Source organism: Leptidea sinapis, chromosome Z (genome assembly GCF_905404315.1).
Source record: "Leptidea sinapis chromosome Z, ilLepSina1.1, whole genome shotgun sequence".
Taxonomy (NCBI): Eukaryota; Metazoa; Arthropoda; class Insecta; order Lepidoptera; family Pieridae; genus Leptidea; species Leptidea sinapis.
Genome location: NC_066312.1, coordinates 7236678 through 7264127, shown reverse-complemented (window position 1 = coordinate 7264127; position 27450 = coordinate 7236678). Strand labels below are relative to the sequence as shown.

The window sequence follows — 27450 nt, the reverse complement described above, 5'->3', positions numbered from 1 at the left end:
AAGATAATGTTAGTACAAAAAACGCAAAGTAATTTAAAGATTAATAAATGTTAAAAATACAAATTATTTCTTATGTTGAATATGAGCAAAGCGAACAGACCATATATATAATTAAAAACTATTATAAATTGTAGCACCGACATCCCAAACATATCCATGGAGTCAAAATTATTATTAAGGAGCTCATTAAATGATCTCATAGAGCGCTGCAGTGGAGAGTGAAGACCAATATTAGTTCTCGGAATAGCAAGATGAAAGAATTCACGATTAATAAGCCTTGCACCGGGACGGGGTATATTGAAATCATTTTGTCGTAATATTTCTGGGGCACTAACAATACCATTACATAATTTAAATAAAAATAGCAAATCTTGAATACGACGACGATTTTCGAGAGATTTTAATTTAAAAATATTTAGCCTGTGGCTGTATGGTAAACGTGAACCGCTATGTTTTGTGTCTTTGTATACCAGAAATCGAGTAAAAGGCCGTTGTATTTTTTCCAACCTATCAACATGAATTTTGTAAAAGGGGTCCCAAATCACACAAGCATATTCCAAATGCGACCGAACAAATGCATTGTATAAACACGTGACAGAATTAATCTGTTTAAAATCTTTTGAAGTACGCTTAATAAACCCAACCATTTTCGTCGCCTTTCCAACAACTTCATCTACGAGGGGAGGTCAAAAAGTTCGCGGAATGACTGGGAAAAAAGATGAAATGATACATTATGTTATTTTTCCTTTTCAATATATTCCCCCTTAACACGAATACATTTTTGGGATCTGGCATATAACTTATTAATACCGTCGAAAAAATAGGTTTTGTCTTGGGCGTCAAAATACGCCGAAATCGCCGACTTGACTTCATCATCGTCTCTAAATTTTTTTCCACGCAGCTCTTTCTTCATCTTTGGGAATAAATAAAAATCGCTAGGGGCCAGGTCTGGACTGTAGGGTGGATGGCGTAGTTGTTCAAAACCGCATCGATGAATGGCAGCCGTCGCAACATGACTCGTGTGAACGGGCGCGTTGTCGTGCAAAAGGAGTACACCTTTTGTCAGTTTTCCTCTTCTTTTTTCTTTAATAGCTTCTTTTAATCGGTCCAATAGGGAAGCGTAGTACTCTCCCGTTATAGAAACACCACGTTCTTTATAATCGATCAAAAGAATACCTTCAGTATCCCAAAAAATAGTCGCCATGATCTTTCCGGCCGATTGCGACACTTTAAATTTTTTTGGGGGTGGTGTGCCTTTTTTGTGCCACTGCATCGACTCCTGCTTTGACTCAGGCTCATAGTGGTGAACCCAAGTTTCATCACCGGTTACAATTCGGGCCATAATTTCTTCCCTAACTTCTCCACAGCGGTCCAAATACTCGCGGGAACAGTTGACGCGCTCACGTTTTTGCAGCGGCGTGAGCATTCTCGGGACCCACCTTGAACACACTTTACTCATGCCAAGATGTTGATGAAGAATATTTAAAATTGTGGTTTCTGATACTCCAACTGATGCTGCAAGTTGTTTCTTCTTCAACCTTCCGTCTTCCAATACATGTTTTTCAACTTTTTCAATGATTTCCGGCGTAGTGGCCTCAATGGGCCGTCCAGGTCGAGGATCATCTTCAATTGACTCCCTTCCTTGCTTGAAAAGGCCGTGCCATTTGTAAATCATGGTTTTACCAGGAGCAGAGTCTCCGTAAACAGCTAACATCTCTTGCAAAATAGTTTGAGGCGTTTTTCCTTGTTTGGTGAGGAACTTTACGACGGCGCGATGTTCAATTTTCTCCATAGTGGCTAGTTTGTTCCCGATTTACTTGTTCACTCGTTTGTAACTCGAAAGCTAATGACCCAATTAGGCTAGAAATTGGCATATATAGTAATTATGAGTTACTCAAGTAGCGGCTACCTGGAGGAGCGACCTCACCCCCGCCAACCCCGCCATTCCGCGAACTTTTTGACCGCCCCTCGTATATGTGGTTTGAATGAAAGTCTAGTGTCAATTAAAATTCCTAGATCTCTGGCAGTATTTACTTCACTTCATGTTCATGTTTATTATGACTGTAGGAAAATCACGATTTATCTTGTCGATAGTACCATTTTTGAGGCAAATTTCATACATTCAAATAAAATACAATAGTTTTAACATTATTCAGTAAAGATTACATCAGGTGTTTATTTATTCCGATGTTTCGTTAATTTTTTAATAAGCGTGACCATTATGTGAACATATATTAACATTATATATATAATAAAAAAATAAGTTTTACTCTATGGAACATTTAAAACATAATATAATTATAATATTATCTTTATTTACTTTGGAACCCTTTGCGGACTGATATTTATAGTCCGATGTAGTACGATGGTTCTTTTTTTTGCGCCCAGGCAAAGGGAAAGGGCTACCCTCCTGGATAACGATGGGAGGTGGTGAATGCTCATGCCTACCAACGCAGCCTAAGTCTGCTTTGGCTATGTGGGACTTACGTAAACCCTAAGTGCCTACCTACTAAACACCACCTGTAGTTGGCTTTGGGCAAGTGCCCTCTAAGCCTTCATCGAAGGCTACCTTCTCTTTGGGAGAGAAAGGCGCAAGCGGCACTCCCTAAGGAGTATCCGCTGGGATTTCCAATGGTTCTCAATCTTTGTTCTATTTTGTAGGTCTCTGTGGTGGGGTGCACAGTGGAGTATCTCGCCGGATACGTCGCGAGATGAGCGAAAGAAAAGGTGAAGGACCGACGAACAGGATTGTTTGTATCGGCGACAAGTCTAGAGCTATGCTGAGACGAGAATTCAGTGATAGGATGCTAATTAATGTCAAGGATGTAAGTTTATCTCTTTATATTAAAAATTGTCATAATATTTACAAGACTTTTACGTTTATAAGTCACTAGCCTTTCCCGCCCGCTTTGCTGGGCGAATTTTGAAAGGAAATAAATAAACACGTAACCATAAACCGTCTTAAGATAAATTTCACATCGAATGGTGGTAGTTTTATGTCGATACAATCAATGGTTAAGGCGTGATTAAGCCACAAACAAAGACCATTTTCATTATATATACAGTCGTGGTCAACTAATTAGGGACATTCAAGATAGTGAAGAGAAATAACCGGTTATGTACATATAAATATAAAACCCTATTGATTTCTCAGTAACTATTATTTGCATACATTGGTCCAATAAATAAAAGATTAAAAAAATAACCTTTAACCTTATTCAATTTAAGGTATAATTCTGTAGCTGGACATTTAATTTAGGAAAGTAAAGTAATATGAAAAATAGAGTTAAACAAAACTAGTAATCTGCAGTATTTTAATTTCTTTAACAACTCCATTTTATTACGTGTAAAATTCAGTACCCAGTAGCAAAACCTTTGTTAGTTATTATCGCTAGACACCGATGTGGCATAGACATGATCAGTTTCTCACATGTTTCGACAGGAATGTTTGCCCATGCATCACAAAAAGCTGCATTAAGTTCTTCTAAAAATGTGGTACGATAAGTGGCAACTTTTTTCTTGATTTCATGCCAAAGGTGCTCGATTGGGTTGAGGTCCGGGCTATTTGCTGGCCAATCTAGCACTGATACCGACTGACTGTTATGAAACGACTTGACTGAACGGGTGGTATGTTTCTGGTCGTTATCATGCTGAAACGTCCATATAATAGGGAGATGGAACCTGGTTATCTTTCTATCTTCTTGCGGATTTGTTTTTCTTGATCCTTTTTATCTGGACACATTTAAAGCTGTGTTGTTGTGCCTGAAATGTTGCACTGCATTGCACACCATAGTTTCTTAAATATTCTGCTATCCCTCGGTATGACCAACCACGCTCGACAAACTTCACGATGATTTTTCGTAGTTATGTATCGCAACTTTTATTTTTGCCCATTTTTCTTCAAAATAGTTCTCAAAACTTAAAATTAATAATCTTGATTGCCGACAAAACTACCACGGAACAATAGGAGAAGAAATAAAAAAATATTGAGATTCAGATTTTGAAAATAGTACGTAATATCTCAGTGTCCCTAATTAATTGATCAGCCAGCATTTTTTGATCAAATAGCACTGTGATAATCGATCAGCTATACTGTAAAGAGTTTTAAGGTTTAGGAAGTTGTTATTGTTTGTATAATCGGGCACATAAATGACTAATTATACTTAAATGTAAGGGATATAAAATCTTGTTTAGTCTCGTTGGAAAATAAAAAATAAATTCACAAATTGGTTTAACTACAGAGTGTCCCTAATTAGTTGTCCACGACTGTATATATCATAAGAAATCGCAAGTTAAAATCCCCGCTTGATGTACGTGGTAAAAGACACAAATATAACGTGATATCTTTACGCAACGCTAAAAGATCAAGCTGTTTATAAAGTACTAGATCCTCGATAGATAGATGCAGCTTCGTATTACAATCCGTAATTTTATTTCGTGCTGATATTGGAGTACACCAAGGAAATACTCAACTTTCGTTGCGGCACTTCATTATGTCCGTTATACCATGGCATGTCCTGTGCATCTCCGGGGCGTTATAATAATATGAAAGTCCCAACCCCTTGGATGTCGTAAGAGGCGACTAAGAGTTTTTCGAAGTGGCAGATTCATATCACACAAGTCACAACGGCAGCACAAACTAGCCCAGTTTGGCCGGATTACCTCAGTCACACATTTACGGCCCCTACGTAAGTACTCCCTACTTGAGATAAAAATCGTAACTATCGTTGACTTTTCTGTCCCTAAACTTATCGACGGTGACTCACCTTATCCGTACACGCTGTCTGTCATTGGAAAGACGTATAGCTTACCAGCGATAGAAGTTTGTATGGAATTTGCAATTCACGCGTCTCAATATAATGCGATAAGAACGACTTATCGGTTATATTGGGACAGCTTCAGACTATTGACAGCTAATTACTCACAGTAGAAAGTAGTAATTTATATCTATCTGTAGATAGTGTATTGGGCACGACCGTTAACCGGCAAGAAGTAGATGGGCTTGAATAATTTTTTTGAAAGCTGATATTTTGACGGGTCAATTTTTAATTGAAAATAAGGGTTTTTTTTAGATATTTGAGTCAAAATAATATATAAATTAAATATTTAAATACAAATATTAATTTACCTACAGCTTACAGTGTATTTGGGACATAAAAAGGTAACTTCTCTCCAAATTTCATTTTTTTTGTTATAAATAAAATAAAAACAAAATACTTACTTGTTTTTTTGAATTTTTCACAAATTTTGAGGTTCCGTGAAAAATGTGTGAAAACAAAATTGTAGATTCTTTATTACCTTAAACTTTGCCATTTGACTTTTTTCTGTAGGACTAGTAGTTTTGCGGGAAATTGAGACACGAACACCCCCTTATTCACTTCTTACCTCAGATCGCTCGTAATTTATTTTTCCTTTAATTTTTGTTATATTCTCTGCCATTTCCAATGGGTTTCCATAATATATAATATAGATAAGTGTAATTGCACGATCTAACCATATATTTTATGAAGAAAAAAAAGGCCCGCTGAGTTTTATGCCCCCGTTCTTCTCAGGTCATAATGCACTCATAAATTGTCAATGTGAAGAACAATTATTGCCATAGAAATCTCGCGCATGTAATGGAAATTCAATAGCACAAACATTTATTGTACAAATTTGTAAGGTTTACTCAAAAACACTATATATTTCCTGGACGAAGTTTTATGGAATTTCAGCATAAGTACTATTTTTCGGTTAATATTATCGCTTTCTCCTTCTTGTCTTCAATAGGCGGTATGCGTTGGATGAAATAACGTGCTCTTCGGTCATGTTCTCGTTGACGATAGGGAAGGACCCTCTTAAGATGTATTCTTACCAAAAATTAAGCTACGTAGTGTGCAGTTCGATGAAATAATAATTGATATTTTATATTTCGTTTGCAGATCGGAAGAATCGCTCCGGTATTTGCAGATGCTTCAGTAATGGCCGCCGCTATTGCTGAGTCCGGATATAAGTATGATGTTGGGGAAATATTTTACAATAAATATTTCACACCAGTCAAATATGAATTGACAGTTATTCCATTTTTCAACAAGTATAAAATTGAGGTAATGGATATTCTATAATTATACGACTCGAACGATTGAAAAGATGACTGTTTCCATTGACAGTTCCTCATTAAATTAGTTAAAATCATGTTTTTTTGTACGAAATAGCAACATTGCGTACTATAGAGACGTATTAGTTATGGGAGATTTATCTAACGAATATGAATAAGGAATTTTATCGAACGTTCGATAGGCTTAAAATACGTTTTAACTTATATAGCTTTATACCTTCGAAAAGCGTTTTATTATGAATAAGGCTGCTAGAATATACTAGCATATAGACGATCGTACAGCCCAATAATGTTTGACCAATTTTGGTTTGTCAGTGTGTGCTTTAACTTGTGATTTAATATTCAAAATACTTACGAACTAAGCTTCTGCTCAAACGTGGTTGATTATTTACGACTTGTTAATCACAATCGGTTTCAGTAACAATAGAGCTACACAACACATGACACGCCACAAATTGGGATATCGTCCCCACCATCTGGATGTGTGGCTTTACTCCACAGTGCGGCTTTCAAGGAACGTTCTATTACGACCAAAGCTGTGGAATGAACTTTCTTGTGCGGTATTTCCGGTCCTATATAACATGGGTACCTTAAAAAAGGAACCTTCCTTAAAAGCCAGCAACGCTCCTGTGATTCCTCTAGTATTGCAAGAGTATGTGGAGGGCGCTGATCACTTAACACAAGGTGACTCATTTGTCCTCCTTTTCTATAAAATTAAATAATAGTTAAAAATAAATAATAGAAGAATTCTAATTTTAATAATACTTAATCCCACGCTTTTTTTATAGTGAAATATATTTTTTGTTTACACTATTTTCAATTTAAATTTATTAAAATTTATTTTCTATTTTTTAGTTGAATTTAATATAAAGCGTTTTTTTAGTTTTTTTAAACTAAATAACTTAATAATGACTTAATAAATAATAATTTATTTTTCACTTTTTTTGTTAATTTTTTTAGATTGAATGAAGGAATTTTAATATGTATTTGCGAATAAAAATATTTTAATTGTATTGAAAAGATCACTTAATTCAGCTAGCCGGAGATCACCGAACTAGTTCTTATAATAATTAGCTCAGTTAAATCACTGATTAATAATTGAAAATGGAAACAAATTAATTAAACAGTGGCATCTTTTCATAAATAAAAACATTAATTCATCATTACCGAATCATTTGTATACACGCCTACGTTCCATGATATCATTTCATAATTACCTTAAGAGTTTATTAAAATGCTGCTAGATGGCGTTAAATAAAAAGTCACCGCCATCTATTCGCTTCTAAACGTATTTGATACTATAATTATGAGGAACTGTCTTGAAATGTGGCGCGGTTCCAATTGTAGTTTACAATAAATTACTAGATGGCGCTTACACTAATAAGCGCTATAAATCACTGATTTATTTATTTAAAAATTATCTAAATTGGCAAAATTCTCATTTTGCAAATTGAATAATGGAGTAATCTTATCAAATTAGTGTATTGTCATCGGTCCTCGATAAATCTAAAGTTAAATCTAAATCTAAAGTTCGAATGAAATCTGGCCGTTTAAAGTGGGTTAAAATCGCGTCTAAAGGAGTCAGTTACATACATACACACAAACATACAAGTGCAGCTAATATAAAGCGTGTAATGAGTCGCTTTCCTTTTCTAACTTGCTGTATCTCTGGTAGAGATAATCTATGCGAAAACCTAATGAACACCTTCGTCTTTTCAATGCCAGAGAAAGCTGTAACTCCAAATAACTCCAATTTAGTATGCATGCTATTGACAAAGAGTTCATATTCGCACGCAACTGTTATATCAATTGTGACACATTCGTAATAACTGCTTCCATTTGTATTTTCTATTCCGTGTTTTAGACTTATTATAAAAAGCATGTCGGTTTATTTAAACAGACCAAATCAAAATGTGCGTGAAAGTTGCTTTACAATGGATTACCAAAGATCAGGAAGTACTATTATCAAAAATAAGCATAATTAAATACGTTAGCCTGGTTACGTTATACTATACTAAAATATTTTTATCCTTAACTCCCCATATCACACAATATAAAAGAAATCAAAATATGCATTAGGTCAAAATTTAATTTATAATTATTACAATACAATTCACAATAATAACATAACAATAGAATTCTCTAACAGTTTGTGTTAGTGGGTCTGGGTTGTATAATTTTATTCACACAAAATAGTACATTGTTCACCAATTTCTACGAGGATGCAATTTGTACGCACGATACAACATTCCACGCCGAGGGCTCACTACACCTTTGCAGTGGAATCGCACTTTCGTCCCCGGTATGCATACTTTGTATACTAAACCTAACAAAAATATAACTTCAATGATCAAAATCGTGCAATTAAATTGTTGTCTTTTTGAAAGCTTTTTTAAAAAAATATCACGGCTGGCATGTAGGTTGTATGAAAATCGAAACTATCGTATCTACTATCTATTGTAATAGTATCGTATAGACAATCAACATATAATATTTTATAATATCTCAACAACGAACTAGTTGAAAATTACGAATTGGAGAATATTTTTTTTAATTAAAATTATATCTATAATCTGTTTAGGAATCACAACAGCTCATAAAACTAAAATACTAGCGTAATATAACCTACGATATTTCGTTTGACCATAGATTTCTATGCGACAGTTATTACAAGCAGCAATGTGTATTTGCGAGGTTCCTTATTCCCACTGCCTCTACTATATACCACTGAACTGGTGACTGTCAAAGTACTTTTGTGCCTGTTTGATATTCGCCATTGTGGCGCTGTTGGCCATGTAGCGAGAGTCTGCGTTACTAAAACTATTTTCAAAAAAAATATGTACTTTATTACGTTGATTCTTGAAGTATAATTAATAACACGGAAAAAGAAACGAAATTAATTCAAAATGCAAAAATACTTCAGAGTATTGTACGTTCCTTCGCAGCCATTTGTATTATACGTCAAAATTAGTTCTCTGGACGCTCGCGAGTAGCGCTTCAAATAGGCACAAAAATTGGCTGTCAAACATATGAAACAGCCAGTTCAGTGGTATTTATACAGTTCAGTCCTAAGCGAAATGTAATTTCAGACAGCGCCAAACATGAATGCTTTTGATGATGTGGATCAAGACCAACTGGAGTGCTATTCCGAATGGACTCTAGCCGCTTTGCTTTACTATGTATTGAAAGAAGGTGCAGCGTCCGAGCAATCAGCTAGAATGTCAGCAATGGACAACGCAACCAAGAATGCGGATGAGATGATTAAGAAACTCACCTTGCTGTTCAATAGGACAAGACAAGCTGTCATCACGAGGGAACTTATTGAGATCATATCAGGAGCGGCTGCCTTGGAATGAACACTGTTGAAAATTGTCAATTATAGAGAAAAAAACGTGTGGCACTCTTAAATCTATCTCGGCATCCTAACTAATATTAAAAATATGAGTTCGAGTTCGTTTGTTTGTTACACTATCACGCTAACCCTTCGTTTACACCAAGGTATTGTACACGTATTTGACATGTTTCATGCAAATTACAGATACAAGTTTTCAAAATACACAAACATAAAAATTGTTGAAGACAATATTTGTATGAAACTTGTCTGATGAAATTGTTTGTGACCTATTAGTTGTCTACATGTATATGATCTAATGTTTTTTACTTGTTGTAGGCTTGCAGCTAAACTTATTTAAGACATGTCAGTGCACAAGTTAATGAATTCGACAATACAATTGACTTCTGGTATAGACAATAGAAAGTGAGGTACTGTGGATGTTTGCTTTATGAGTGCAGTATACTTGTACATCATACATCATGAAGGAAATTCAAGAAAACCACGCAAGTACTGTTCGTCATCATTTTTGAGGAGACGACAGCAAGAAAGGGCCTATCGTTCCTTATTGAATGATTTAAGAATAGAACACAGAAGTGGATTCATAAATTTTGTTAGAATGAGACCAGTACATTTGGAGAATTTGCTTCAAAAAGTTGCACCATACCTTTCTTAGCAGAAGAAGAAGAAGAGAAATGGAAAAGAAGGACAAACGAGCGCACGCACGGGTCACCTGGTGATACGCGATCACCGCCGCACACATTCTCTTTCCACCAGAGGAATCACAGGAGCGTTGCCGGCTTTGAAGGAAGGCGTACGCGCTTTTTTTTTGTTGGCTGTTTATTTGAGATTTCTAGCTACTTGCGACTCATATTCTTCTTTGTATTTGCATCAGATATCAAAGGCAAAATGAAGTTAATGCATTACTAATGCTTGCGAGACGTTTATAAAAGTATCGAAAGAATATCTTAATATTAGCCGAGATAAATATTGCTAATAAAGCTTATATCTTTGACCACTCCATTTATCTTCTTCTTTTCCACAAAAAAAAGCGGTCTGTCCGGTAAATGTTTAAGAATATATCCACCAAGCATGGATAGAGTATAAAACTTGTTTTAATAAGTATTATAAACTTCAATAAAATTAACAATACTTGTTAAAAACATGTATGTTATATGTTCGTGTGAACGCTGTCATTGTATCAGACTGTATCAAACATGTCTCAGATGAATATATGAACGCAAATGTGTTTTATACTTGTATAAAAACTTGTTGGCAACACAGTGTGAACGCAAGAATGTTTCAGACAATTGCAATACATGTTAAAAACAAATTAGTATTCTACAAGCTTAGTATAAAACAAGATTTTTACTTGTTTCTTGATGTAAACGAGGGAGTAAAATACTCAACTGATTTACTAATTTATCTTCAAACACTGTCAGGGGTAAAGAAAAGGATACACTTTAAAGGGAAGTATAAGTTTCGGTGACATGAAATTTTTCTATATTATAATCGTTTGACATAATATTATTTACTCGGCCGTCCGACGTGTTCGGGCAATTTAAATGAACATTTCTTACAAATTTAACGCCATCTAGCCTACAAGTACAAGAACACCTGACCCGCGCTTTGTAGAGCTAGGATGTAGTCCACGAGGTTAAAATCTGGACTAGACGAGGGCCAGTCTTTAGTTCTTATATAGTAACATCGATTTCTAGCCAAGCTTAGGTAGTTTTTGTGCAAGTGCAAAGTCCTGCTGAAAAGTTAAAGATAGGTAGATAGGATACCTTTTTTTAGAGTATGTCCTATATATCGAACCTAGGTATTTTTTATTTCCTTATAGAATTACGGCCATAATAAAATAATATATTATATAGAAATGGGCTTCCCGAAAGGTTACGCAAATGGTTTTCTAGTTTATTTTAGTTAATTTTCATAAATTAAACTAAACTCATGTCAGGTACAAAACTAACAACTTCATTTTTCGTCGAGTTAAACACGTCTTATCAGGCGTCAATAATTGAGTATTTTGATGGCGACAGTTATTGGGTATGTCGTGGTATTATTTCTATATAATTATGATTAAAAAATATACTTTTTATTTAATACATTTATTTATTAGCTCCACTTGGAAATAAGAAAACCGATTAAGGCTAGGCTCCCTTAATTATATGGGATTTTCAAGATATTTTACAAATAAACCTAAATCCTATCAAAGAGAAATTTAAATATATGTTTATATTTATAAATCTTTTTCTTTCCGTTGCCAAAACCGAATACACGGTTGGAAGATATTAATTGTTTGATACTTTTTTAATACGAAAACGATGCTTACTAAATTTGGCAACGGATTACTATGTTATTATTGCCATATCAAAGACTGCTATGCGATGCCACGCCATACTCACTCTTATTATTGCTAAGTTTTATTGTAGTAATAACCACTGGTAGACCTAAAACCAAATATTATATAAATGTCTTTGACTTTGAACTTACCGCGCAAAGCGTTGTTACTACTATTAACATAGATGGCGCTAGCCGTTGTTAAAAAAGCGCTGTTAAAATTTACTTGCGTAAAGTGGTAAGGTCTCAATCATCTCAATGTATTATAAAATAATAATTGAAAAAAGTTTAATTTTTGGAAGAGTGGTACTTACCTACCACTTATATTTGATAATCATATTAATACTAACTGACACAGCAAACGTTGTGTTGCCGATATTAAAATCGCGATACAAAAGTAACTGTTCATCGTAGATGGGTGAAAATTTGAAGTTTTATGTATTATTTTTAATGCCGACTTATAATCAAACAAAATTAAAAAAAAATGACAATAAAATAAAAAAAATCGTGTGGACCACCCTTAACTATGTATATATATAACATGTAACTAATTTTGTATTTTTGAATAGTGGTAAGAGTTGAGACGTACTAGGCAATATGCAATACTAGGTATGACGGTGACTGTGACTCAAAAGTAACAGCGACAAATACCTGTTACAAAATACTAGCTGACAGTGGTACTTACCTACCACTTATATTTGATTAATGTATTAATTCTAGCTGACACAGCAAACGTTGTATTGCCGATATTAAAATGGCGATACAAAAGTAACTGTTGATCGTAGATGGGTGAAAATTTGAAGTTTTATGTATTTTTATACAGGTTGCGGCAGAAAGAACTCCTCGATTTTAAAGCCGCGCTGCTACGAGTGGGAATGGTGCAGAGTGGTGGGGGTAGTGTTATTCGACTGCTGTGTACGTGCCATTGTCAGTGCTAGCCATGGCTTGGTCGGGTGCATAAGGGTGGTGTGCTGGGTCCATATTTTTTTGAAGAAGACGGTGTAACAGTTACGGTTAACAGTGATCGTTATTGTGAAATGTTGGAAAACTTTCTTCGGCCAAAGTTGGACGATATTTTTAATGAACATGGAGCTGGCAATGTTTGGTTTCAGCAAGATGGCGCAACTTCGCACACATCTCGGCGATCTCTTGACACCCTCAGAGACATGTTTCCTGGACACATTTTATCGCTACGAGGTGATATCGGATGGCCTCCACGCTCACCAGATTTGACACCTTGCGATTTCTTCCTATGGGGATATCTCAAATCCAAAGTGTTTCAGAATCGCCCCAGAACCATAGATGCTCTAAAGGAAGCAATAACAAACGAGGTTGCTGCCATTCCGCCCGAAATGACTCGCCGAGTAATGGACACATTCCGAGAGAGACTTAATGAATGCATCAACAACGAAGGTCGGCATTTAAGTAATGTATTGTTTAAAACCCGTACCCGACGGCTTTAATTTAATGTGAATATAGAAATGTAAATGGCATTTTGTACACTTTATTTTAATAAAATGTATTTTTTTGTATCTAATAAGGTTTTGTTTTTATTGCCTTCTAAAATAGAGGAGTTCTTTCTGCCGCACCCTGTACTTTTGATTAAGTAAACAAATCATTTGTCAGTTGTTATTTATGTTGTGGACCTCATCATACTTGGCAATTTGATTTATAATATTTAATGATTTTTGTTCGTTACTACAAGGGTCTGTACTGGGACCAATATAACTCACATTATTCTTAACTGACTTGCAAAATGTTATAAGTATCCCATTCGCCAATGACACCAAGTTCTTTGGGAACCCTATACATCAACAGGGTGACATATAATAAAATTTAAAAGCTATGGAAATAAGAAAGACCTAGAAGTGATCATAAGCAATGATCTCAAATATGAAGCACACATTGTGGCTACTGTGAACAAAACCAACTCATCCTGTACCTAATCAGAAAAGTATTCTTGAACATCACCAAGAGAACCTTTCTAAAATATATAAAACTTATATCAGACCATTACTGGAGTATTCGTTTCAGGGCTTGAATCCATATTTCGTTAAGGACATAGAATTGTTGGAAAGGGTACAGAGGCGAGCCACTAAGTTGCCTAGGGAACTGAAAAATCTTACATTACATTACAAAGACTTACAAAGCTTGGACTCAGCACCCTCAAAAGCAGGCGAGAAGAGGCGATCTAATTGAAACAAACAAAATACTATCCCCCTTATTCTGCAATAGTCTGCTAACTTAAAGCATTGCTAATTCTCACCCTGTCTTCTTCTATTGACCTAACTCAGAATGAGAAAAAACACTCTAAAGCGGCTGTTTAAAGTTAGCGGACCATTATGAATAAGGGGGTAAATAATTATTATAATGTCCCAAATTTTGAGAGCATGTTTTCAAGAAGGAGCAATCCTAGACTAAGGGGACATGATATGAAGCTAGAATATCAATTAGCATCATCAAATCCATGAGCACTTCCTGAGCAACAGAGTTGTTCATTTATGGAAAATATTGCCAATTGGAAGGTTGTGGTTATATCAAAATCTGTTAACCTTTTTAAGAATAGACTGGAAAAACATTTGAATAGATTTGACAAATGATGACCACTTTGTTGTTTTCAGACCTGTTTTATGTTAGTTATAGTGTTCATAAATTTTGAAACTTTCACTCGCTCCACTCTCCTTAACTGTATGGGTTGATTTAGGCTATGTCCTGTATATCGAACCTAGGTACCAACTAGCTACAGATCTTCTATAATGAGACGGGAGATAGTCCGAGCGGGAATCTTAATTTCATATTTTTTTATTTTTTTGTAGAATTTCTGCCATAATAAAATAAAATATCGAAACTGCCAATGCGCTTCCCGAAAGGTAATGCACTGGGCCACCAGCTTTTTGGCTGGTTCAATGCATTTGGTGCATCAATGTTAAGGATGGTACATACTTCGACTTAAAACCCATAGATGCTGGTGTCGCCGCAAGGCCGCGTGCTATACACGTGCCCTACATTGTTTATTCTGCTAATTTATGATATGCAAATCAGCGGAATTCATTGCAATGTAAACGACAGAAGCTGTGCCGACTACCTTTGAGATCAATGAGAACCAGAATAAACTAGTGTCTGAAATCAAGAGTTTGTCGTGCAAAGACTCGGACTGGGGCTGCAAAATTTAGTTTATCTTAACCTCTAATTGTTTAGAAAACAAGTCTGTATGTTCACTGTTAAGAGTCTTCCATCGTCGTATGCCATCGATTTAAGATCACTCCTCTAACTGCCATAGCTTTTATCGGCATACTAGGCGTCGATAATTCGAGCGAGCCACGTTCAGTTTCATGGTGAATTGGAACAGAAGGCCGAATTCGTCTTTAAAAGCTTGATGTGGGATGTGTAAATTTAGCCAGACTTAGAGTATTTTTTCTCTGCATTTTAGTTATCTCTGCATCTTTTACCGCATATATCACGGAGAGTGCTTCGAGGTGTTGTTCAGGTTGATACCAGCAGCCATTACGCCAAAATGCGAAATTCCATCCGCATTATGTAAACGTCTGTTTTTCTGCAATTGAGTGTTTTGAGAGAAAATTCTTGCCTCGTACAGCCTATCTGTGAAATTAATTACCGGCTTTTGTTCCCGAACCAGTACGACTTAGGGACTTTGAAGCTTAGAGCATGCTTCCAACTTAAAGGCCGACAACGCACCTTGACCCATGGTATTGCGGATGTCTTTAAATGGTTGACCCGAATGCTTCTTTGTCTTCCAACCAACAAGAAAGTAGCAAAAATTTTCCTACTTTGCTCTTTATTAAAAAAGTGAGTAATCTGTCTGGGTCCGTGAATTTCAATTAGTTTTTGACAATAGCTTTCTAATTCTCTTCTGGAAAATAGGTATTAGAAACTTATGTGAGTAAAACAAATTCTTATTTAATTGAAACTTTATTCAAAAACGTAAGTTGCAATACGCAAACTAAAGTAAAGTTAGCCTTATAAGATAACTGTAAAAAAAATAAGATACTGTAGCGCTGTTAAGATTACTTTTTATTTAATAAGAAAAAGAACTTACCAACGAAATTTCCATTATATAACTTACAAAGAACAATAATTGTTTGAGTCTCTTGCCGATTGTTCTTAATAGGTATTATAAATCAACTTTTAAATTGGTGGTGGCGATAAAAATTAAAAAAATTGTCGTCTAATTTATACTTTGTAAACATAACATCTTGCTGAAGCATTTAAGGTGTAGTTTTCGTTTAAAGTGGCTTGGTCTGTATGAAGCCTCGTTTAAAAAATAATAATCAATAATAATGGTCAACCTAGTAGCTTATCTTGAAATTTGATATGAAAAAGCATTTCCAAAGTTAAATATTAATTAAAATTAAAATACTTAAACTATAAATTCATAACATTAAAATCCGTGCTCGTAATAAAATCGAACAAAAAAACCCACTTAAAAATATGGTTTGATAATCATTATAACATAAATCCGATAGAAAGTAATATTCAATTTTAAACTGTTTACCATCAAGCAAAAATAAAGAATGTTTAAGCTCAGACACGATAATGAAACCGTCTAATATACAGGTGAACCAAAAGTCCGTTTATATTTGAATCGGTTGCCGCGTCTAGCAGCGGTGGCGGAGGGGGGTGGAGGGGTTACGCATTGCAAGAGCGGCCAATGGGAATTTAGTACCATGGCGTCGTTTAGAAATAGTCAACGTGCATTTTGTGTACACGAGTACTATCGAAACAACGATTCTGCGACCTTAGCTCAACGAAAGTTTTGCAATCATTACAAGATACGACACAAAAATCAAGCTCCATCAGGTGTGTTAATTAAAAAATGGGTGCTCAAGTTTGAGAAGACGGGTTCAACAATGGATTTACCTCGATCTGGCCGGCCTAGAACGTCGAGGGACCCCGAAAACGTGGAGCGAGTAAAATCGTCTGTTCGTGAGCAATCTGGACTATCAACTCGAAAGCGGTCTGCTGTCCTTAACGTGCCAAGATAATGATGTATTAAACCGCATTCTCAAGAAAGATTTAAGTCTACATTCCTATAAAATCCAAATCGTGCAGGAATTATTGCCTCAGGACCATGCCACTAGGTTGCAGTTTGCGAACGAAATGGTAGAGCGATTCACCAGTTTTACAAACATTTTTTTCTCAACAAGGCACACTTCCACCTAAATGGGCATGTTAATAGACAAAATTGTCGTTATTGGAGTGACACTATGTCATGGTGATCAAAAACCCTTGCATTCCAGCCAACCAACCCAGTAACTCTTGACGAATTAAAGGATCGTATTCGCACAGAAATCCAAAACATCTCAACAGAAACATGTAAAGCTGTCATCGAAAATTTCCGCTCTAGATTGCAGCAATGCCAGAATAATGAAGGATTGCATATGGATGATGTGATTTTTAAGAAATAAATCAATTCATCATTCCAATTATAAACGGACTTTTGGTCCACCCTGTATAAAATAATCTAAGCTTTTGTAAATTTTATTGAAAATGAATTAATGTAAATGACGAGAGGTATTGCTTGTTGTCATTTGTCATGTTGCCTTGGATCAATCAAGAGATACATAAATAAACTCCCTTTATTTTTGCTTAGAAGTGTTATATTTATCGTAGGTAACAGGGTACAGCTTGGGCGGTGCTGAAAATGGCGCTGAGTGCACTGTAAGTTGCAAATGATCCGCCGACGACACCAATTGCAATGATTTCCCAGCAGACAAATTTGATCCAACCTGGTGTAGTGCTGTTGTAACAAAAAATATTGTGGTTAATTTTCCATATAATTTGAGTTTGAGTTAATTTCAGGACGTGGAGGAGATAGAGAAAATTGTACTGATTGGTATAATCGACTGATGTTATTATAACAAATTTTTATAGCAAATTTCCAAATGATCATTTGTGTTTGTTTTCTACAAAACAGGCGTTAAGATTTCTTTATTCAAACTGGTTAAGTTTAACTAACAATAATCTATATATATTATAAATTATAATATAATAATATTATATATTATAAAGCTGCAGTGTTTGTTTGTTTGTTTGAACGCGCTAATCTCTGGTACTACTGGTCCGATTTGAATGATTCTTTCAGTGTTGGGTAGTCCATTTATCGAGTTTGTTTTTTCAAAAATAGGGATCCGTAATAAAATTGCTATTTTGTAACACAAGGTGTAAAATCGAAAACCTATTTTTGCGTGCGCTGCAAAAACTATCGACAATAGAACAAAATGATGTACAGGCTATAATATAGGCAATATTTTATTACTTATAAAACTATCGCGTGAATTATACTTTATATGGCAAAACAACGTTTGCCGGGTCAGCTAGTGTTCTATACATATAGACAAATGACGTCGTATAGTAACAATATAAACAATGGAATTATGGAATATTCTACACACCATAAGAAGAAAATAAATCATAATAAGATCAGAAGTAGTGTCTGGTAGACTAACAGAAAAATATATTGTCACTTTTGTAGATTAAATTTCAAATGGACACTTCTAATATTAAATCAAGTATTCTGAGTATTATTAATGTTCAATCCTAACCTACTGACTTTAATTGAACTGAATTTAAGAAGCTTTGACTGCAATATCTGTGATTATTATACATTTCCACAATTTACTACTGTTGCTAAAAATATTCTTAGTCAATAAGCAGCAATCTAAAACATTTATTCAGTTAAGGCTACGTATGTTGAAATTAGAACCCAATTCGGTTAATGACTCACGACTAAGAAGTAAAGTGTGCTTAAATTGCCTTTAAGAAAGCCATTGCAACTAACAGATTACGAATGATCTCGGCGGACAGATGTCCGTTGGGGCAGTAAGGTCCGTGAATGGCGACCACGTACCGGAAGGCGTAGTGTTGGTAGCCCCCCCACAAGATGGACCGACGATCTGGTCAAGATCGCCGGAGTTGGTTGGATGAGGGCAGCGCAGGACCGATCGTCATGGCGATAATTGAGGGAGGCCTTTGTCCAGCAGTGGACGTTTTCCGGCTGAAATGATGATGATATCAATATCATTTCATCAGTCAATTTCATCAGTGAAAAACGTCAAAGGTAACGTTCATGGTCATAATTTTTGAGCGCGCTAGTGGAAATAAAAGAAAATAGACAACTTTCGCAAAAAAATTACAAGTTCATTGACATGGTATAGACCATTTATATAGCGAATTCTTATTGAAGTAGTTTTATAGAAAACTCCATTATTTTGTAGTGGTTGGCTTATCCAAACTTCAGCGTTCAATAAATACCAGACGAAGAGATTATAAGTGTCGCCAATAAATATAGAAAGTTAACAAGTATTGGTAATGTAATACGGAAAAAAAGTAAACTGAAATCGTAATAAGAATTTGTAAAATCAACAATGGTAATTGATACGCCCTGCCCATTACAACACCGTGTCGTTTAGGATTATTGAAAAACCCAAAACTGTACTCGTCACCTTGAGACATAAGTTGTCAAGTCTCATTTGCACAGTAATTTCACTAGCTACGGCGCCCTTCAGACCGAAACACAGTAATGCTTACATATTACTGCTTCACGACGCAAATAATCACCATTGTAGTACCTATAATCTAGTCGGCATCCGGTGCAACGGAGCCTCCCACTGCTGAATATTGTAATAGGCTTTAATAGATAAATAAACATTATGGTCAGTGTACAAATAATTATTAAATCTTTCTCGTCCTCAATCTCATTAATGAAGGTTATTTTTGTCCTGAAAAAACATCACCGGCTTATCACCAAGCTCTCGTCACTATTGTCGCAGAGTATTCGAGATATTGAGACCCATTATACTTTTTATTTGTTCGTACGAGCAGGTCAATGATCGACTTATTGGTAGTTGTTGAGTGTCCTCGATCTGTCTTCCACAATTTAAATGTATAAACAAAGTTCCGATAAGTCAATCAAGCGAAGAGCCGTTTAACCTGATACCTGCCACCGAATTCCACCTTCGCACGACAGGCCAGTTAGGATATCATCCCCACCATCTGGGTGTGTGGCGGTCCTCCACAGTGCGGTTTTCAAGGAGCTTTTTCCACGTACTACAAAGGTGTGGAATGGGCTTTATTGTGCGGTGTTTCTGGGACGATAAGACATGGGCACCACTTCAAAATAAGCGCGTACAACTTCATTAAAGGCCGGCAACGCTCCTATGATTCGTCCGGTGTTGCAAGAGAATGTGGGTGGCGGTGATCACTCATCACCAGGTGACCCGTATACTAGTGTGTCCTGCTATTCCATAAAAAAAATCAACGCGGATTGTATTTTCGGCCGGTGGTCCAATTAATTGGTCTGGCTCTCTATACAGGTCTAAGAGACGAATCTTACACAGTCAATAACTAACACAGCGAAATAGCTGAGCCAGCCAGAAAAACAGCCAACTCCTATCTAGTCTGAAAAAAAAATATAAAATTAATTATCCAGTCTTCATATAAATTATTTATAGAACTCATGTAAGACAAAAAAAAAATATAAAGACCGACCAAGGCCACATAAACTTTCTCGCCGATGTGTCGTAATATGGAAGAGTCATAAGTCTTATTACGTCTTAAATAATATTTGTTATAGAAGTAATATATACTGAAGAAAAAGCAGGCCACTGTCTTACCACATCAGAGTAGGTAGTAGTGCCATCGACAAAATTGATTCATGACATGTCATTTTAAAATCATAAAAACAGATTTACATTTGCACGAAAAAGATTGTATGACAATTGTTGGACTTAGTGTCTTATAAAATGGTAACAGTTACAATAAATGTGTATGTTCAAGCGAATTAAGACCTAAATATACGGTTATATTATCTTTAGACCAAACGTCGATGATGTCACATCGTTGCTTTGTTAAGGTATAGATCGACGTATGTTTGTAATATATATACTCGACTGTCGGTTTTTTAACGAATCCCTTTTTGAGATCGGATATACATTACAAGTAAGTGACTCCACGTCGCGTTGTCGCGAGAGTATGTCGCAAGCGACATTCACTCACAATTTTCAATAACTAGAATGCAGTGGGACAACGAAAAATCCCATTTATTTATCGACAATTACATGTTACAATATACAATATGAACTCCTTCAACTAATCATGCAAGGGAAAGTGGCAGGCAGGAGGAGGCCTGGCCGCAGAAGGATATCGTGGCTTAAAACTTGCGCCAATGGTTTGGGAAGAGCACAAGATCTTTATTTAGAGCAGCTGTGTCGAAAGTTGAAATTGCCCTAATGATTGCCAACCTTCGCAAGGAGACGGCACGTTAAGAAGAAGAAGAAGACAAAGAAAACCCAATTTAATGGGATCCTAATTATTAATTAAGCACACACAACCTCTACTGACGTTATGAGAAGAAATAAAGCACACTTGAGCCAAGAGCTCGAATGATACATTACAAACAAACAGTAACCTTTACGATGTGCAACACAAGCATCACTAGGATATTATTAGTAATAAATAAACAACTATTTATTTGAGAGTTATAGATTGATGTTGATATAGATAGGTGTTATATTGTTGAAAAAAAAGTCTAGTTCTATTATAGCGACACAACTACAGAAGTACTAACAACAAAAGTCAATGTCAAATGAAAACTTCAAAAACACAGCAGTGATAGCACGAAAACATCATGTCATGTAAGTACATAAGGTTCACCTTACGGTAATGAAACTGCAAACCGTACTGAAGCAACAGGACGAGCGCGAAGGGATGAAACAGAAACGGGAGGGGGCTTCACGTTCCAGCGAGGTCCAAAGATAATGGGGACGTGTAGTATATGTTTATTTATTTATAATAGACACACCAACAAGCTATTCTAAACTAAACAAAAATAAGAAAAATATAAAACGAACATTATGAACAGAATAGCTTTCTTACAGGTATGTACAGCTCTGTTGTATTATTAAAGATAATGTTAGTACAAAAAACGCAAAGTAATTTAAAGATTAATAAATGTTAAAAATACAAATTATTTCTTATGTTGAATATGAGCAAAGCGAACAGACCATATATATAATTAAAAACTATTATAAATTGTAGCACCGACATCCCAAACATATCCATGGAGTCAAAATTATTATTAAGGAGCTCATTAAATGATCTCATAGAGCGCTGCAGTGGAGAGTGAAGACCAATATTAGTTCTCGGAATAGCAAGATGAAAGAATTCACGATTAATAAGCCTTGCACCGGGACGGGGTATATTGAAATCATTTTGTCGTAATATTTCTGGGGCACTAACAATACCATTACATAATTTAAATAAAAATAGCAAATCTTGAATACGACGACGATTTTCGAGAGATTTTAATTTAAAAATATTTAGCCTGTGGCTGTATGGTAAACGTGAACCGCTATGTTTTGTGTCTTTGTATACCAGAAATCGAGTAAAAGGCCGTTGTATTTTTTCCAACCTATCAACATGAATTTTGTAAAAGGGGTCCCAAATCACACAAGCATATTCCAAATGCGACCGAACAAATGCATTGTATAAACACGTGACAGAATTAATCTGTTTAAAATCTTTTGAAGTACGCTTAATAAACCCAACCATTTTCGTCGCCTTTCCAACAATTTCATCTATATGTGGTTTAAATGAAAGTCTAGTGTCAATTAAAATTCCTAGATCTCTGGCAGTATTTACTTCACTTCATGTTCATGTTTATTATGACTGTAGGAAAATCACGATTTATCTTGTCGATAGTACCATTTTTGAGGCAAATTTCATACATTCAAATAAAATACAATAGTTTTAACATTATTCCGTAAAGATTACATCAGGTGTTTATTTATTCCGATGTTTCGTTAATTTTTTAATAAGCGTGACCATTATGTGAACATATATTAACATTATATATATAATAAAAAAATAAGTTTTACTCTATGGAACATTTAAAACATAATATAATTATAATATTATCTTTATTTACTTTGGAACCCTTTGCGGACTGATATTTATAGTCCGATGTAGTACGATGGTTCTTTTTTTTGCGCCCAGGCAAAGGGAAAGGGCTACCCTCCTGGATAACGATGGGAGGTGGTGAATGCTCATGCCTACCAACGCAGCCTAAGTCTGCTTTGGCTATGTGGGACTTACGTAAACCCTAAGTGCCTACCCACTAAACACCACCTGGAGTTGGCTTTGGGCAAGTGCCCTCTAAGCCTTCATCGAAGGCTACCTTCTCTTTGGGAGAGAAAGGCGCAAGCGGCACTCCCTAAGGAGTATCCGCTGGGATTTCCAATGGTTCTCAATCTTTGTTCTATTTTGTAGGTCTCTGTGGTGGGGTGCACAGTGGAGTATCTCGCCGGATACGTCGCGAGATGAGCGAAAGAAAAGGTGAAGGACCGACGAACAGGATTGTTTGTATCGGCGACAAGTCTAGAGCTATGCTGAGACGAGAATTCAGTGATAGGATGCTAATTAATGTCAAGGATGTAAGTTTATCTCTTTATATTAAAAATTGTCATAATATTTACAAGACTTTTACGTTTATAAGTCACTAGCCTTTCCCGCCCGCTTTGCTGGGCGAATTTTGAAAGGAAATAAATAAACCCGTAACCATAAACCGTCTAAGATAAATTTCACATCGAATGGTGGTAGTTTTATGTCGATACAATCAATGGTTAAGGCGTGATTAAGCCACAAACAAAGACCATTTTCATTATATATATAGTCGTGGTCAACTAATTAGGGACATTCAAGATAGTGAAGAGAAATAACCGGTTATGTACATATAAATATAAAACCCTATTGATTTCTCAGTAACTATTATTTGCATACATTGGTCCAATAAATAAAAGATTAAAAAAATAACCTTTAACCTTATTCAATTTAAGGTATAATTCTGTAGCTGGACATTTAATTTAGGAAAGTAAAGTAATATGAAAAATAGAGTTAAACAAAACTAGTAATCTGCAGTATTTTAATTTCTTTAACAACTCCATTTTATTACGTGTAAAATTCAGTACCCAGTAGCAAAACCTTTGTTAGTTATTATCGCTAGACACCAATGTGGCATAGACATGATCAGTTTCTCACATGTTTCGACAGGAATGTTTGCCCATGCATCACAAAAAGCTGCATTAAGTTCTTCTAAAAATATGGTACGATAAGTGGCAACTTTTTTCTTGATTTCGTGCCAAAGGTGCTCGATTGGGTTGAGGTCCGGGCTATTTGCTGGCCAATCTAGCACTGATACCGACTGACTGTTATGAAACGACTTGACTGAACGGGTGGTATGTTTCTGGTCGTTATCATGCTGAAACGTCCATATAATAGGGAGATGGAACCTGGTTATCTTTCTATCTTCTTGCGGATTTGTTTTTCTTGATCCTTTTTATCTGGGCACATTTAAAGCTGTGTTGTTGTGCCTGAAATGTTGCACTGCATTGCACACCATAGTTTCTTAAATATTCTGCTATCCCTCGGTATGACCAACCACGCTCGACAAACTTCACGATGATTTTTTGTAGTTATGTATCGCAACTTTTATTTTTGCCCATTTTTCTTCAAAATAGTTCTCAAAACTTAACATTAATAATCTTGATTGCCGCCAAAACTACCACGGAACAATAGGAGAAGAAATAAAAAAATATTGAGATTCAGATTTTGAAAATAGTACGTAATATCTCAGTGTACCTAATTAATTGATCAGCCAGCATTTTTTGATCAAATAGCACTGTGATAATCGATCAGCTATACTGTAAAGAGTTTTAATGTTTAGGAAGTTGTTATTGTTTGTATAATCGGGCACATAAATGACTAATTATACTTAAATGTAAGGGATATGAAATCTTGTTTAGACTCGTTGGAAAATAAAAAATAAATTCACAAATTGGTTTAACTACAGAGTGTCCCTAATTAGTTGACCACGACTGTATATATATCATAAAAAATCGCATGTTGAAATCCCCTCTTGATATATGTGGTAAAAGATACAAATATAACGTGATATCTCTACGCAACGCTAAAAGATCAAGCTGTTTATAAAGTACTAGATACTCGATAAATAGATGCAGCTTCGTATTATAATCCGTGATTTTATTTCGTGCTGATATTGGAGTACACCAAGGAAATACTCAACTTTCGTTGCGGCTCTTCATCATGTCCATTATACCAACGGATTTCTAGCCAGTCGCATCATCTGCCCTGCTGGCATATCCTGTGCATCTCCGGGGCGTTATAATAATATGAAAGTCCCAACCCCATGGATGTCGTAAGAGGCGACTAAGAGTTTTTCGAAGTGGCAGATTCATAGCCCTAAGTCACAACGGCAGCACAAACTAGCCCAGTTTGGCCGGGTTACCTCAGTCACACATTTACGGCCGTTCCTAATATTCAGTCTATCTCCCTACTTGAGATAAAAATCGTAACTATCCTTGACTTTTCTGTCCCAATAAACTTATCGACGGTGACTCACCTTATCCGTACACGCTGTCTGTCAATGGAAAGACGTATAGCTTACCAGCGATAGAAGTTTGTATGGAATTTGCAATTCACGCGTCTCAATATAATGCTATAAGAACGACTTATCGGTTATATTGGGACAGCTTCAGACTATTGACAGCTAATTACTCACAGTAGAAGGTAGTAATTTATCTCTATCTGTAGATAGTGTATTGGGGTTAACGGTCGTTAACCGGCAAGAAGTAGATGGGCTTGAAAAATTTTTTTGAAAGCTGATATTTTGACGGGTCAATTTTTAATTGAAAATAAGGTTTTTTTTAGATATTTGAGTCAAAATAATATATAAATTAAATATTTAAATACAAATAATAATTTACCTACAGCTTACAGTGTACTTGGGACATAAAAAGGTAACTTCTCACCAAATTTCATTTTCAAATAAAATAAAAACAAAATACTTACTTGTTTTTTTGAATTTTTCACAAATTTTGACGTTACGTGAAAAATGTGTGAAAACAAAATTGTAGATTTTTTATTTGATTATTAAATTATATTATTAACTTTGCCATTTGACTTTTTTCTGTAGGACTAGTAGTTTTGCGGGAAATCGAGACACGAACACCCCCTTATTCACTTCCTACCTCAGATCGCTCGTAATTTATTTTTCCTTTAATTTTTATTATATTCTCTGCCATTTCCAATGGGTTTCCATAATATATAATATAGATAAGTGTAATTGCACGATGTAACCATATTTTTATAAAGAAAAAAAAGATCCGCAGAGTTGTATGCCCCCGTTCTTCTCAGGTCATAATGCACTCATAAATTGTCAATGTGAAGAACAATTATTGCCATAGAAATCTCGCGCATGTAATGGAAATTCAATAGCACAAACATTTATTGTACAAATTTGTAAGGTTTACTCAAAAACACTATATATTTCCTGGACGAAGTTTTATGTAATTTCAGCATAAGTACTATTTTTCGTTCAATATTGTCGCTTTCTCCTTCTTGTCGTCAACAGGCGGTATGCGTTGGATGAAACAACGTGCTCTTCGGTCATGTTCTCGTTGACGATAGGGAAGGACCCTCTTAAGATGTATTCTTACGAAAAATTAAGCTACGTAGTTTGCAGTTCGATGAAATAATAATTGATATTTTATATTTCGTTTGCAGATCGGAAGAATCGCTCCGGTATTTGCAGATGCTTCAGCAATGGCCGCCGCTATTGCTGAGTCCGGATATCAGTATGATGTTGGGGAAATATTTTACAATAAATATTTCACACCAGTCAAATATGAATTGACAGTTATTCCATTTTTCAACAAGTATAAAATTGAGGTAATGGATATTCTATAATTATACGATTCGAACGATTGAAAAGATGACTGTTTCCATTGCCAGTTCCCCATTAAATTAGTTAAAATCATGTTTTTTTGTACGAAATGGCAACATTGCGTACTATAGAGACGTGTTAGTTATGGGAGATTTATCTAACGAATATGAATAAGGAATTTTATCGAACGTTCGATAGGCTTAAAATACGTTTTAACTAATATAGCTTTATACCTTCTAAAAGCGTTTTATTATGAATAAGGCTGCTAGAATATACTAGCATATAGACGATCGTACAGCCCGATAATGCTTGACCAATTTTGGTTTGTCAATGTGTCCTTTAACTTGTGATTTAATATTCAAAATACTTACGAACTAAGCTTCTACTCAAACGTGGCTGATTATTTACGACTTGTCAATCACAATCGGTTTCAGTAACAATAGAGCTACACAACATATGACACGCCACAAATTGGGATATCATCCCCACCATCTGGATGTGTGGCTTTACTCCACAGTGCGGTTTTCAAGGAACGTTCTATTACGACCAAAGCTGTGGAATGAACTTTCTTGTGTGGTATTTCCGGCCCTATATAACATGGGTACCTTAAAAAAGGAACCTTCCTTAAAAGCCGGCAACGCTCCTGTGATTCCTCTAGTATTGCAAGAGTATGTGGGCGGCGCTGATCACTTAACACAAGGTGACTCATTTGTCCTCCTTTTCTATAAAATTAAACAATAGTTAAAAATAAATAATAGAAGAATTATAATTTTAATAATACTTTAAAAATAACCCCACGCTTTTTTTATAGTGAAATATATTTTTTGTTTACACTATTTTCAATTTAAATTTATTAAAATTAATTTTTTAGTTGAATTTAATATAAAGCGTTGTTTTAGTTTTTTTTTAAACTAAATTACT

At 35.4% G+C, this 27450-nt stretch overlaps 2 protein-coding genes across 7 annotated transcripts in view; one reads left to right on the top strand and one right to left on the bottom strand.

Moving 5' to 3' along the window:
- The window catches only part of LOC126978298 (ATP synthase subunit gamma, mitochondrial-like), a 49258-nt gene that overhangs the window by 19264 nt on the left and 2544 nt on the right, over nt 1-27450 (top strand). For 2 of the 5 annotated variants that reach the window (XM_050827052.1, XM_050827050.1), the window contains exons 3-4: nt 2662-2825; nt 26370-26534. In XM_050827052.1, coding sequence (XP_050683009.1) covers nt 2662-2825; nt 26370-26534 — 329 coding nt within the window. Of the gene's footprint in view, nt 1-2661; nt 2826-5921; nt 6087-9186; nt 9575-23057; nt 23222-26369; nt 26535-27450 lie in introns of those variants that run through there. The other 3 variants (XM_050827048.1, XM_050827049.1, XM_050827051.1) reach the window with 3 other exon arrangements.
- The window catches only part of LOC126978289 (uncharacterized), a 48414-nt gene continuing 36646 nt past the window's right edge, over nt 15683-27450 (bottom strand). The window contains exon 10 of one of the 2 annotated variants that reach the window (XR_007732578.1): nt 15683-17322. Coding sequence is in view for 1 of the 2 variants with exons in the window: in XM_050827039.1 (XP_050682996.1) it covers nt 17394-17529 (136 nt within the window). In the remaining variant the exon portion in view is untranslated. Of the gene's footprint in view, nt 17530-27450 lie in introns of both variants that reach the window. The other variant, XM_050827039.1, reaches the window with a different exon arrangement.